This window comes from Leopardus geoffroyi, chromosome C3 (assembly GCF_018350155.1).
Source record: "Leopardus geoffroyi isolate Oge1 chromosome C3, O.geoffroyi_Oge1_pat1.0, whole genome shotgun sequence".
Lineage (NCBI taxonomy): Eukaryota > Metazoa > Chordata > Mammalia > Carnivora > Felidae > Leopardus > Leopardus geoffroyi.
Genome location: NC_059338.1, coordinates 29408096 through 29422800, shown reverse-complemented (window position 1 = coordinate 29422800; position 14705 = coordinate 29408096). Strand labels below are relative to the sequence as shown.

Sequence of the window (14705 nt, the reverse complement as noted above, 5' to 3'; positions counted from 1 at the left end):
TTCAGGCTCTCTCGGGATGGGGGGGGGGGGGGTGGTGGTGAACTTATCAAGAAAGACTCCTTTTTCCTCGAGAGAAGTCTCCCTGGGTTCCTGAGCTGAGCACATACTTTCTCCATGAGCGAGCAGGAACAGGACGGAGGGGCGTCTCCCTGGGGCCTCACCTCCCGCACGTCACGGGGGAGGGAAGCGAGAGCAAGGAGCAGAGAGCAAGAAGACGCCGAGGCCCCACACTCCGGGCTCGCGGCCCTGCCCCCCCCCCTCCCCAAGAGCGCTCGCTCCCGCAGCGGCAGCGCCCTGCAGCTCGGCACCTGGCGGGGGCGCGCAGCCAGTGGAGTGGGTGGTGCAGGGCAGGGGTGGTATATCCAGTCTGACCGAGGGCGGGCCCCGCCAGTGCCAGCAGAGGGACGAGCCGGGGTGGAGGCGCCAGGAGCCGCCGCCGGGAGCCTCACGCGGACCTCTCACTCTATGGCCCTCGGGAGCCGCTGAGCACCAGCAGAGCCGCAGCCGCCCGCCCGCCCGCCCGCCCCGCCGCACCTCGCCGCCCCTCTCGGCTCTCGCACGCCCGGCCCGCGCCTCCCGCCGCCATGAACCACTCGCCGCTCAAGACCGCCTTGGCCTACGAATGCTTCCCCGACCAGGACAACTCGACGCTGGCTTTGCCGTCGGACCAAAAGATGAAGACCGGCACGTCGGGCAGGCAGCGCGTGCAGGAGCAGGTGATGATGACCGTCAAGCGGCAGAAGTCCAAGTCTTCCCAGTCGTCCACCCTGAGCCACTCCAACCGAGGTAAAGACTCGGCGCCCGGCGCGGCCCGTGCGCCCCTGCCCCGCGCGCCTCGTCCGGGCGGCGGGGACAGGAGGTGGCGCGCGCCCCGGGGCGGCGGGGGGACGGGGTCTGCGCGGCCCGTCCGACCGGTGGAGCGGCGGCCGGCGACCGGCTGGCGAGCTCCCCAGAAGCTGGGGGGCGCGAAGGCGGGCTCCCGCGGCGGGGGACACCGCCACGGGCGTCTCGCCAGCTCGCGGAGGCTGAGGATCGCCCGCGGGCCCTTGTCCAGGCCCAGAGCGGGGAAGGCTTTCTTCCCCCAACTGCTCGGGAACAGTCCCCGCCTCTCTCTTGTTCTGCCTCGGCCCCCCAGGGCTCCCCAGGGCTGTGTGCCCCCCTCACTCCCCGTCCTGTCCTTGAGGCTTTGCTTTTCACCCCGCCAGCGGCAGGTAGCAGGCGCCCAGGCCGGCAGGTTCCCCAGTGTGTGGCTGCCGGCGGGCAAGGGAGTCACTGTGACCCCAGTAGGTGCTCAGGAGAGGCGCTGCGGGACGGGGAGGTGCCGCGGGGAACAGGGACAAGCCCGTGGTGTGCCGCAGCACGCTAGCGGGAGCCTCACACCTGGAAGAGGCAAGTCTGGTTGGAAGGTCACCCCAGGACCAGCGCGCTCCCTGAGGCTCCCTGAGGACCGGGAAGGAGGTCTGGGGATGCCCTGTTTCCTCAGTAGCTAATGCAGAAACTCCCTTTCCCACCAGATTCTCCCTACCTCACTTGGCTTAAGTAGGAAGGAACAAGTGTCAGGAGGACGCTTGTGCAGGAATTGAGGTTGGCAAGGCTGGGAATCCCAGAAGGCCCCCAGGGCTGAGCCCTCAGGGTGAGCACTTGTTTAGTTTAGGTGCGGGGCCTGACCAGCCATCGACCCCACCCCTTCACCCTGTGCTGAGGTCCCCCAAGCCTGGGAGGCTAGGAAAAAGTGATCGGCCCCTTGCAACTCAAGAAGGAAGGTACGATATCTGACAGGGCCATTTGTGGAGAGTTTTTAGGCCAGATACTTTAATACAAAGCATTCCCAGTAAGAATTACACACCAACCAGCAATCGTTCTGTTTATTTATTCGTTTAGCTAAATTTCGCAAGTGCCGACAAAGATTCCACAGACTGCAAACCAGTACAGGTCAACCAAGACTTATTTATGCAGTCTGGCCCCTAAGAGAGTGTACAGGGTGTGGGGGTAGTAAAGAGGAAGGAGGCAAAGGAGACAGACCCCTGCCCACCTCCCACCACACACACACACACACACACACGCACACACGCACACACGCGTGCAGCAGCTCACATTTCCTACCTCTGGCTTTTTCTCTCTGCCTGTCTCTCTCATTCCTGAGTGGCCCCCGTGTAGAGCTGAGGGGGAGAAAATGGCTGGCTGAGGACTTCCCTGTACCCCGAACCTAAAGGTCTTTGCTGCTCAGTGTGCCCTTTGCCCTGGCCTGGACTCCTGGTTCCTCTCCTGCCAGACTTCCACTCAAGGTCATGCAGACTCCAGAGCATTTGCCTCCGTCTCTTTCATTTATGGTTTGATAGCTGCATACTAGCCTTTTTTGGAAGTAGGTTCGAGATTAAAAAAACAAAAAAGTGTCCCCATTTCTGGCCACGGTCCAGTCACAGCTCAAGGCAACCTACTCTCTTCTCTGCATAAGAGTCACCTATCCCTTTCCACTCCCACGCCATCCCAAGAAAATCTCAAAAATGCCAGGTGCTCTAAACACCCGTTCTTCTTCCCACCTGCAGGGATGCCAGCGAGTGTCTGTCATCATGCAGTGCTCTGTTTCTGGCCTTGACCTTTGTGGGTAACATCTATCCAGTGGGATCTCATTCTCTGCATCCCAAGGTCCTCCAGGGGGCTTCAGCCAGGCGACAGTTGACTTCCTTGGCTAATGCGTATCTTTCCAGAAATAGGCCTCTCTAAGGACTGACCCAGAAGGTGTGTCCCCTCTACCCTCAGCTCTGGCGAGGTTCCCACAGGGGCTAGTTTCCCCAGCGGCATCCTAGGTGGAAGAGGCGGTTAGATCACTTGGAGCTGGTGTTTCTGGTTTATCTGGCTTTGTTTTCATCAGATTTCCCCCCTTCTCGTCATCAGAACCGCCCAAGCATTCCCTATGTGCCCAGTGGCCATTCCTACTACCTTTGCTCCCTCCTTTTGTGTTGGTTTATATCCCCTACACCTGTTGTGACTGCTGGGAGGGGCAAGTTGGCAGTTGTAGAAGGACCATACCCCAGGGCCTTGCCTTCACCCTGCTGGACACACTGGACACTCTTCAAGAGAGAAGAGTCGAATTCTCTAGGGTGTTTGGTTCTGTTGGGACCCCTGAATCCCACCGGGGCTCCTCTGGTTAAGAACAGCTGCTCCAAAGAAGGCCAGCCACACCTCACAGGTTGCCTGGCGGGGAGCCGCCACCCCCTTGTACGCCACGAGGGACAGCCAGGAATCGGCCAGTGGTGTTTCTGGCAATAGAGCCAGCTTTTCCCCAGAGTCCTCCCGACTAGGGTTCTCTTCTGTCTTGTCGGTGAGGGGGAAATTGAGCCACCCATGAAAAAGGAGTCCTGTGGAAGGAGCCTGCCACACAATACCCATTTCCACCCATGCCGTCCCCCAAACACAGCAGTTGAGACAGATGCCTCGTTGTGGTCCCCAGGGAGGGAGGCGAGGGTCCTGGTGTCATGAGACCCTGCAGAAGGAGACTGCTCTGAACCTGCCTGCCAGTGTGGGTCTTCTTGTGAACTGGCCACTAAGTATTACTCTCCTGTGCTTCCAGAGCGTGCTTGAATGCATCAGGGTGTCTTCTCAGACTGTGGGAAGCGGGAGGAAACCCAGGGGATGGGGCTGCTCAGCCAAGGATGTCTGCTAGGGAAACTTGACCTGCCTGAGGTGGGAAAGGCCCTGCAGGTGCTGATCATGAACTGCCCTGTCTGGGGGTCAAGGGCTATTGCCCTGGTTAGGCAGCCTGGAGGGAAACTTTTCCACATTCAGGTTCTTTAAAAAAATGTTTTAATGTTTATTTATTTTTGAGAGAGAGACAGAGTGTGAGTGGGGGAGGAGCAGAGAGAGAGGGAGACACAGAATCAGAAGGAGGCTCCAGGCTCTGAGCTATCAGCCCAGAGCCCGACGCGGGGCTCGAACTCACGAACCGTGAGATCATGACCTGAGCCGAAGTCAGACGCTTACCGACTCAGCCACCCAGGCGCCCCCCACATTCAGGTTCTTTAGAACTTCACTTGGTATCTCTTCCTAAAACTTAACCCACATCTCATTTGATCCAACTTCAACACACACACACACACACACACACACACACACACACACACACCACTGCCTCTGCCATGAATACTCATCACACACCAAGTTTAATGACACTACCTTTCTGTTCCACATCCCTTCTCCTTCCAGGCAAGTCCCAAGACTAGCCCGTCATTCTTGTGTGTCTCACTACCTGCTTAGACATCTGTGATTTTTACTTTCAATTTTCTCCTTTCTTCTCCCAAGTACCATTTCCTATTTAACATGGCCAAACCTGAATTTCTCCCTGATCAGAGATAGGGTTGGGGCGACCTTAGGCTAGGGGAGGTGTCTGTCCACCCCGCTCCTTCATCATCCTGCATCTACCCCTCACTGGGCAGTTGCTACTCGAGGAGCTCCTAGGGGGCAGGCTTGTGCTGGCTTGGTGGCCGTGGCGTGTACAGGTGGAGGTTCGTTGGCACTTCTGTATTTGCATTTGGCTGTGTCTCAGCATAAGCCTCTGCCTGTGTGAGGGTCTGCTCATTCTACCCTCTTGAAAGTTGTCTGTTCCTGACCGCAGACCATAAACAGGCATCACTTCTGGGGTTGTTTTCTTGGGACTGAAGCTGGCACGGGAGCGAGTGAAGGGTGTCTGGGCTTCAGCTTATTCCAGCCGCGAAACATCCTAATTAAACTTCAAATGGACCAATTCCTGTTTCTTTACAACGTATCTTGGCTTGAAGCTCAGGTTTTACCAGACTTTCCGTTTGCCTGTTGCAACACATGCAAAAATGCCAAGTATTCCAGAATGTTTCATGGCAAATGTGGTTTCCCTGGAGCCTGCTCCTTTACGAAGCTCGTTGGCAGAGGTTAAAAAAATATAGAAATCAATGTTTCTCCCCACACACCAAATTGTAAATATCAAGAAGCCAATTGTTCCAGACTTAAAAATCTGGCAACTACCCCTGCCATGAGGTATGACCGCTAGAAGGTGTGTGACGTTTGGACAAAGTAAGATGGCAGAATGTTAGATATCTTCATGTGAAGTTCTCTGTAGGCACACACCACACATGTGTGCATACACATATACACACGAATACCCCACACCCATGCACATACACATGTGTGTACACACACACACACACACGCACACACGCACACACGCACACACCACCTTGCAGTTTGTGCTAGGGCAAGAGTCCAGCCTGGTGTCAGGAGATCTGAGTTCTACCTGGATGGATTGCTGACTGCTGTGTGATCTCGGGCAAGTCACTGCCTCTCTCTGGGTCTCTGCAACTGTAAGAGATTGGATTAGATCATTTCCAACATGTGCCGTGATGGGTAACAGTCTTTGGAAATAGATGGTGTCACTCCCTACCTCTGCAGGCCATCCCTCCAAACCAGCTGCAGCTGTCCTGCAAAAAGGCTCCTCTCCTCACTGTGTGTCACTCACGGTTTCCCTCTTGTAAACACCCTGACATACCAAAAGCCATCCAGTCCGCTGCTCTCAAACCTGCCTCTGCATCGAAATCACCTGGGGATTTTAAAAAATGCAAATGTTTGAGTCCCACCCTCAGAGATGCTGATTTAATGAGCATGAGGGACAGTGTGGGCATCAGGACTCCGAAAGGTTCCCAGGCAATTCTGATGGGCAACAAAGTTACGGAATGGTTGTTCCGGTCCCCATCTTTCACTCACACTTAGATTCAGCATGAAGATCAGCCCCATGGGATGCACACACACACACACACACACACACACACACACACGGATGGATAGACACCTAACATGGTAATTGCTGAAGACAGGTTTTTAGTCTGGATCCCCAGCCAGGCGGCTGAGTCCTGTTCTGACCTTTGCCCACACTAGACCACTGCCCTGCCCTCTGTGCCAGTCCTGTCCCTACAAGATGCTCCCACTCTCTGCCCTATCCTTGGGTTTAGTGGTGGCCAGGAACAGATGATCAGAAAAAGAAGCAGATGTGCTAGTGAGGGAGAGGAGTGGACACAGGCTGTAGCAGCATCTCTGCTCTGTACACATGCCCAGAAGAAGAATAAGAACCATGCCAAAGTGCCTGGTGTGGTTGTGCTGAACTCTCTGCCCACCTCAGGCTCATAAAAGCATCCAGATAGGAGATGTACGTCCAGAGTGCTCCCACCTGGCCCTGGCAGAAAGAAATGGGAGGGTGTCTGGCCATTCCCCTCCCTTGGGCACCTGAACGTTCACATGGGCACAGTCCAAACTGCCCAATCTTGAACATCTCTGAGGGAGATCGTGCTAGAAGTATCTTCTGGCAGTTCTTATTCTCTCATTTAAATTCCTCTTGCTATGGGCCTAGCCTGACGGAGCACCACAGGTGGAAGAGATTTCAGGGGGTGAGAGAAAGACGTTGTCAGGGCTGGAAGGTAAGGAGCTGCTTCCTTTCTCAAGGGTTCTGTGCTGAGGAACAGATGGACTTTACAGTGTAGAAGCCAGAAGAGACATCGACTGGCCTTAAGAGACACAGATCAAACCGTAGATATACATCTAGGGCTGTGTGCTGTGGGACAAACCTTCCTGACTAGCAAGGGAGAGGGATCTGGGGCGGGGGGGAGGGGTGGAGGAGAGAGGTTTCAGATGACCTCTGTCCCTAAGGGCAGCCTGTTGATCATGAGTGCCTTCTCCAGGTAGACCCTGGTCCTGGGGTCAGGAGTGGGGTGGCGATCTAGTACAAGCAGGAGATCTCTCACTTCAGGCAGTTCCCAGCCTAACTGGGGACATCTAGAGCCTGCTTTCTGGGAGAAGGGCCCATAGGTGCACACGCGTGCACACACACACACACACGCCCACGTACCCACATACCCACACAATGTACAGAAGCCACACTCCAAGGAACACGCAAAGCAGCGCGGAGTGAGTAGAACAGTTGGACAGAAAGCTGGCATGGTTACGCTAGAGTGCCATGAGCTGGGTGCACTTTGGAGTGCCCAGAGCACTGGGTGGAGTCACCTGTAGGAGAAGCTGATTTTTGTGCAAGGTTTTGAATGCAGGGAGAGGGTTTGGCTGAGAAGAGAAAGAATGTTTCAGGTGCGGTGGGTGTGACCTATTTGAAAGCTTGGAGGTGGAAAAGGATGAGTCATCCCTGCAAAGGTTTGCCTGTCCTCATTGGAGAGAGAAGTCCATATATCCTAACAAAGAAGCTGCCTCTCTTTTCAAAGCTTCGGTAGGCGAGAAAGCTTGGGTTGCCCCTATGACACAAGAGAGAATCAGATAATCATCTCAGGCACCAAAGGGAAGCAGCATCCAGGGACGCTGATGGTGTGAGTGGTAGATTTTCTGAGAGGGCTTTACGCCCTGAAACACTGACACAAGCTGAGACAAGCTGTGTGGACAGAGCCGCTGGAATTGCTTGTATGCTGAAGAAAGTGATACATTCTCTGAGACATCTGCTCTTTGACCTTGGGGTTCTGTGGGTGGGTTGTCTCCTGGGGACAATGCACAAGTTGAGCCGGCAGCCGGCTTTACTGAAAAAGCCACCATCTTTGTTTATGGCGTGTGTGCCCTTCTAGAGAAAACAGTGGGAATGCAAGCACTCAGATACAAGAGTAGGGGTGATTCTGTGGGGTGAGCTGGGTGCTGGGATCACCTCCCCTTACCACTCCTGACACCAAGAATCCTCCTCAAGGAGGTGGCTGTGCCTGTTCTAAAGCTGTTCTCAGACCCTCTGTCTTCCTGGATTACCCAGCAAACCCCCCCCCCACTGCCCCCAGGGACCTCTTTGGGTGGGAGGAGGGCCTGGATGAGTAAGCCTTCAAGGACCCTGATCCCATGCTGCAATTTGGGGGATGTGGAGCCTCTAGGCACCAGAAATCTAAGCACCTCCACCATGAGGGGTGGGTAAGGAGAACTGGTTGACAAAAAGGGCCAGCTCAGTCCAGGTTCGGCCCAGCCCTGCCCAGAGCCATGCCTTGTGCCCAAGATCCCAGGGAAAGAAGAGACACGATTCTTGCCTCAGTGAGTGCCCAAAGTACATGACAATGGACACTGGCACAGTCATGAGATGGAGAACTGATTACACCTTTCTGTGCCCTTATTCCAAGAAGGCAGTCAACCAGGGTCATGGGACCAGTAGAGTTAATCAGGAAAGGCTTCTTAGAAATGAGTTCTGGAGAAGTCAGAGGACTAGATGGAGAAGTGAAAGCTTTCAGAGCTATTACTATTACTGTCATTGAGAACCCCCATGTTCTTGGTGTTGAGCCTGACTTTCCAAAGGCAGTGTGTACCAGCCAGACACCCTAGGGTCAGGAGAGGGGAGAAGCGCTCTTACGAACAGAGCTCACCTCCTTCCTGCACCTCATTGGTCATCGGGCACAATACGGAGTGTGACTTCAGGTAGGTAAGTTCTCTGGACTCCTCCTTTACCTCAGAACCTTGGCCCCCAAGTGCAGCTACCTTTCTGCCAGAGAAGCAGCACTGGCTGTTGTGATGGCAGCCTCGTTCTCACAAGGAAGCCAAGCAAAGCATCTTAAGGTGGGAGTCAAGTGATCTGACCCCCAGTTGCAGACAGATCTTAGGGGGTGCCTTCAGGAGCCACCTGGAAGGACCTGGAGACCTTGGCCCCACCAGTAGGGAGTGCTATAACCCACACCTGCCATCACTAAAGTCACCACTAGGACACAGGGACTGGCTTTTGAGTTATAGGACATTCCAGAGGTCCTATTCACCCCTGCCTCCATGACAGAGAACTCCCTACCTCCCACATGGAGAAGATTATGTGAGAGGGAGGCAGGCAGGTGCAGGGCATAGAGGGAAAAGATGCTTCATCTGATGACCGAGAGGGTGAGTGATGTCACTGCTGACAGATTCCCTTTTGAGAAAAAGTAGAGGCCCCATGGGAGCCTGCCCTCCACTGAGCCTCCCGGGGATGCCTCCCCTAGCAGAAGGCCTCCCTGGGGCTCCATAGAACTCTCCATCGCCACCCCAAATTTTCCATCTGACAGCAGCTGGCTGACCCACACCTGCCCTTGGATGAGAGATCCCTGCTCATGGGGCAACAGCCAAGTGAACGCTGGCCTGCCAAACCCTGGAAGGGATGATAGAAGTAGGCCGGATGGAGGAGAGTCAGACGAGACCTGCTGTCAGCTGCCCCGGGGCCTGACCATGCATGCCTAGGGTCCTGGCTGCAGCCCCTTCCCTGGTGTAAGCTGCTTCTGGGCGTCTGAGCCCATGAGATTGCTTCCAGACTCCTCCTAACAAAGACAGCCTTTCGGGGGTAGGGGGTGCAGCTTCCTGAGAAAGGGAGAGGAACAAGCTGTGTATGCTCAACAGAGGAGCTTACAGTAGGTCAGAGGCTCAGGGAGAGTCCCTGTCAGGAGTCAGGCCTGGGCCTGCAGGACACCTCTGGGAGGACCTGAGGCAGGCAGCAAAGGAGGTGCTGGTGTAGCCTTTGATGTCTCCCCGTCTTCCTTACAAGCTTCTCTGAATGCCATGGGGCATGGGTTACTATAATCATACAGTCATGGAACACTGGAGCTGTATGCGGCCTTTGGGGTGTATAGAAGCCAACCCCTTCTTTTTACAGAAGAAGTTGAGGTCCAGGGAGAGCAAGTGACTTGCCCAAATGTCAGAGCCAAGACCAAGGTCAACACCTGTAGGCTCCCAGGGCAAACTGTCTCTGCCATAGCCAGTAACCTTAATGGCCTATTGGTCCTCCATGATGGGGGAGTGGTAATCAGGGGCAGTGCCCCTTCTGTGTGCTATGGGGTGGTCATCTGGCTGGCTTTCGACAGAGGAGGTGGCACCACGCAGAGATGCCTGCCACATTCCAAAGCTGCCCCTCTGCTCTTCCATCTGCCCTCAGCCCAGATACTCCAATCCCCCCACCATCCCCAAAAGATTTGGGAGTCTGAGTGGGTATGGTGGATGGGGAAGGAGCTAATCTGGCTGGGAAAGATCACTGTCAAACCCTTCCCCCTAGACAAGGTTTCAGATGCTGGAGTCTGACCATCACTTCAGAGAAAAGAAGTGGCCCTCCTCCTTAGGAGGCTGTCACTGGATCCCACCTTCCTTTTTTCCCAGAGGGCTCATCATCTAATAAGAGTGTGGGGCAAGCCTTGCTCTGGATGTCCAGACCATACCACCATGACTTTTCCCTCATGCAGTTCCCAGTGTAGGGAATGGGACAGTGATGTGAGTCAGGGTACAGACAGCAGGGCACTGTGTGTTTAGAGAGAGATAGAAGAGATTGCCTTGGGCAGGGTTGGTCAGAAGAGGCTTCCGCAAAGGGGTAAGGTCGTGAGCTTGGCCTTGAAAAATAAGTGAGATCTGAATGTTGTGACTGATAGGGGAAGGCAGACTCCGCAAGGGACACGGTATGAGCAAAGTCATGGCCATGTCACGGTCAGCCATGTTTCAAGGACAGTGTGACAGCGAACAGACTAGCTTTTGCAGTGTTGGGACGATCCTTTGGAGGCCACTTGCCATCTGGTGAAGGGGAGAAGGGAAGGTAGCCCTACCAGCAGCCCAAAACCCAGTTCCGATTTCTGTGATTCAAAGCCATTTTGCCGCTAATAACCCTAATGACACTCTATCCTCTCGCGGAGCCTATCATTTGTGGGTCTCCAAGCACTCCGAAAACATTAATTAATCCTCACTGGGGCCTTTGAGGTTGATGGCCACCCTCCCCACTTCACCGTCTGGAGCACCTAGAGGATGAAGGAAAGGACAAAAGATCACCTCGTCACTCTTGGGGGCCGGGCTGACGTTTGAAACAAGAGTCCTGCCCTGAACTGGCCTCTAATCAGCCCTCACGGCTCTGTGGCCCTGACCTTGGGACTCTGGACCTGGAATGCTGAGATCCTGCCAGGCTTCCCCCAGTGGGAAGCTTATTCTTGTGGAACATGGAGTCGTGATTCCCTTGAATGGAATGGCGGTGCTCCGAGGCCCTCCAGGCCAACTCCTGACCTGTAGGTGTCAAGTCACCCCAAGCCCAGGGAGACATTTAGTCAGCCCAGGAAGGGCTCAGCTGGTTTGCAGAGCTGTCCCCGCCGCAGTCTGCCTGGGCCCTTCCTCGGCCCTGGCTGTGGAGGAGGTAGAGTGGAGAGACGGAGAAGGCAAGTAGATGATACATTTCCCATCCTGCTCCTTCAAGAGCTCACACGTGGTCTCCTCCATGGGGTATGGTGTACCTGGATACAGAGGCGACGCTGTGGGGAGGAGAGGCGAGTGAAGAGCGTGGCCATCACTGTCCTAACGCCCTGCCTTTGTCCTCAAGGTTCCATGTATGATGGCTTGGCCGACAATTACAACAACTATGGGACCACCAGCCGGAGCAGCTACTATTCCAAGTTCCAGGCGGGGAATGGCTCATGGGGATATCCGGTAAGGAGCTGCGTGCATTCAAAAAGACCTGGGGTGTTGGGGAGTGGTTTAGGGTTTATGGCAGAGCAAACCTGCATTGGTTGCTGAGAAGAGTGATACAGGGTGGAAGGGGGCTGCTTTGGTCCATGAGGTGAGGCCCGCCAACCATGACCAGGTCCATTTGCTTGGCCATTATGTCATAGATGGCTGTTAGTGCAGGCTCCTGTTTGGGCTGATTGGATATTTCCAAATGTCCCACATGAGAACATTGTAGAAAAAGCATAAAGAAAACAGCATATTTTTAAGTCTGTTTTCCAAAATGTCTGATATGATCATGGATTTGAGACAAGTTCGAATTCTTGAGGTCCATTTGTGGATTAACTTAAATGTTGCCAGGAAACTCCTGAAGGGACCTCTCTGCTCAATATGTGCTGATGACCAAGGAGAATGCTCTAGAAGTCTCCTGGGCCTAGGAGAGCATGTCCCCTGCAGTGACTCTTGGATAAGAGGGTACATGCTGGAATGGAGCCATTGCTTGAGTTTATAAGTTGGACAGGGGCGCCTGGCTGGCTCAGTTGGTGGAGCATGCAACTCTTGATCTCAGGGTCATGAGTTCGAGCCCTAAGTTGGGTGTGGAGTGTCTGTAAGTTGGATACATCTGGATTCAAATCGGAGCTCTGCTACTCACTGAGCATGTGGCCCTGGGCAAGATAATTCTACCTCTGGGCCTCAGTTTCTTCACATATAAAATGGATATAACAAAGTCGTCCTCGTGAGGTTATCATCAGGATTCAGTGAAATAATGTGCGTGGAAAAAAAACTGATGATAATTAGTCTTCAGGTCAGTTTTAAAACGAACACAGGTAGAGATTATTCTAGATCCTTTAATCTTGGCCCTGTCACTGTCTTTCTTTGTGATTTCAAAGAAATCACTATGCCCATCCATCCATCACTGAACAAATATTTATTTAGCCCTACCTCTGCACCAAGGTCTGTGGTAAATGCTCTGGTTCAACCATACAAACCAGCGTTGGCGCTCTCTTCAACTCCCAAATCAGGGGTATTGGGCTAAGTGACACCCAAGTTTTCTCCCTGTTTCCAAATTCTATGACTTTCATTTATTTTTGCTAATTTTAACATTAGCCTGTATGGTTCTTGGGAATTCTTTTGTGAGGCATTGTGCAGATGGGGCTAAAGACTGCCTTTCCATGGGAATCTGGGGCACTGTCTTCTTGGAGCTCCAGGTTTCAGTGCTATTTGCTTTGAGGTCACATTGCTTACAGATGTCACCCCTGAGTGTCAGGGTCCCGGGCAAGGAAGAGGGTTTACGAGTTGGGTGTTCTTTTTATCGTCAGTGTGATCCTCCCTTCCTAAGTTCTTGCTGGGGCTAATTGTGGAGTATTTGTCTTTCTTGCATGTTACAGGTTAGGGACTAAAGGGAGGCGTTAACTAGGTTTCCTGCAAATGTATTTCCCTCCCATTTTTTTCCTGAGTTTTTGATGTCAATTGATACCCTCAGAGCAACATATGGACAGTTGACTGAGCCCATAAGCCGGCAGATCAAGGCTCAGATGTGAATCAAGTGCTCTGACACCAAGAGTGATGACCAGACAGAATCTGACTTAGAGAAAATGACTTAGTAATGCAGTATAAAGGATTATATGAGACCCAGGGAAGGCAGATCACTGGAGGAGACTAGTAGTCAGAATGAATAATCATGCTGACAGGATAGATGTTACACATCGTTACGTATATTTTGTTACACCTCAGAGCCTAGAAAGCTTAGCTTCTAGCCTGGCTTCTGCTACTCCCATGGCTCTGTGACTTTGGATAAACCTCTTAACTTCTCTGAGTATCAGTTTTCTCATCTGTAAAGTGGGAACAAAGCTATCTGTGTGTGTACTTCACCCACAGGTTGGTGTTACAGTAACGGGGAAGTGTTATCAGATGGGCAGTGTGGGGTCATTACACATGGAAATTTGTCACCAAGAACCGCAAAGGAACTCTTTCAGAGGTGTTTCTTAAAAAAAAAAAAAAAAAGACTTCTCCACACAGCCCATGTTGGGCATTTCTTCTGGCTAATCAACTCAATCTTCAGCAATCTCAGCAGCTCCTGATGCTCCCAAACCAGCCCCGCCCCTCCCCGCACCTATTTTCTGACAATCCATTAAAATTCCTTCCCTTTCCCGCACCCTAAGGCCCAACCCTTCTCGCTCCGTCTTCGCTGGCGGTACTTCAGACATGACTCATGTCAGGGCAGCTGCTGAGGCACGTCCTGTCTCCTCTCAGTTCAGGAGGGGCTATGGGAACGGCGAAGAGCTGAGCACACATGAGGATTTGGCAGAAGGAGGGGGTGAGGAAGGGAGGAAATGGAATAATTGATATTGGAGCCAGGCATATAATCAGCCAAGGACTGGGCAAAACCAAACAGGGCCAGGACTTAAGAAGGAGAGAGGGACAAAAGGTAATACAGGTCTGTGGCGGTGAGATAATCTCACCATGATTTCCTCTCCTCTCTTTTGGTGAAACCAACATGGTGGCAGAAAGCAGGGAGTGAGGGGAGCAGGGTGAGGTGCGGTGGGTCTGTACAAGCCTCGTCAGCGGGTTTCGGCAGTTTCTGAAAGCTGCCGAAGGACTGTTCCCTGCGTATACTTGACGTTCCCTCCGTCAGCCAACTCGTATTGAGCAACTCCAGGGCGGGGCAGGGAGCTGGGCGCGCTGCGGACACACAGACGAAGAGATTCATCTGCCTTCGGCCTCAGTGAACTTGCAGTCGAGTTGGGAGAAGCATGGAGGTCAAAAGACAAGTTGAATCCTGGAATATCCCGGAATATTGCGGCAGTTCTGCCATTGTTCAAAAGATCCCCAGATACCTGTTTTAGATTTTTCTAGATTTAAAAAGAAAATACAACTGTCAGTGTCCTTTTAGGAGCCATATGAGAAAACCAGTCTCGTTTCTTTCTTGTCATGGCCTGGGTTTGACCGGAAACAATATTAACCACTTTGAGCACCTCACTCCTCACTCCTTATGCAGAGAGGGCTGGAGGCTGCTTTTCCACGGGAATCTGGGGGCACCGTCTTCTTGGAGTTCCAGGTTTTGTCCCATTTGCTTTGAGGCTGCGCTGCTTACCCTGAGTATCAGGGCCCCAGGCAAGGGAGAGGGTTTATGAGTCGGGTGTTCCAATTACAAATACCACATGAACTTCAGTTAACAAAGATCTGTCCCCATGAAGCATACATTTTATTTAAATATGCAAAGCATCTGCAGGCCATTCCAAAATGAAAGTTCTAAAAATATTTAAAAAGCAGTGGTGTTACCCTCTGATTTTACCTTA

General features: G+C 53.1%; 1 protein-coding gene across 1 annotated transcript in view; it reads left to right on the top strand.

Moving 5' to 3' along the window:
* Window positions 1-286: 286 nt before the first annotated feature.
* Window positions 287-14705, top strand: part of PKP1 (plakophilin 1) — a 51475-nt gene continuing 37056 nt past the window's right edge. The window contains exons 1-2 of the mRNA XM_045456540.1: window positions 287-786; window positions 11285-11391. Of these exons, the coding sequence (XP_045312496.1) occupies window positions 585-786; window positions 11285-11391 (309 nt within the window). The 5' untranslated portion in view covers window positions 287-584. The remainder of the gene's footprint in view (window positions 787-11284; window positions 11392-14705) is intronic.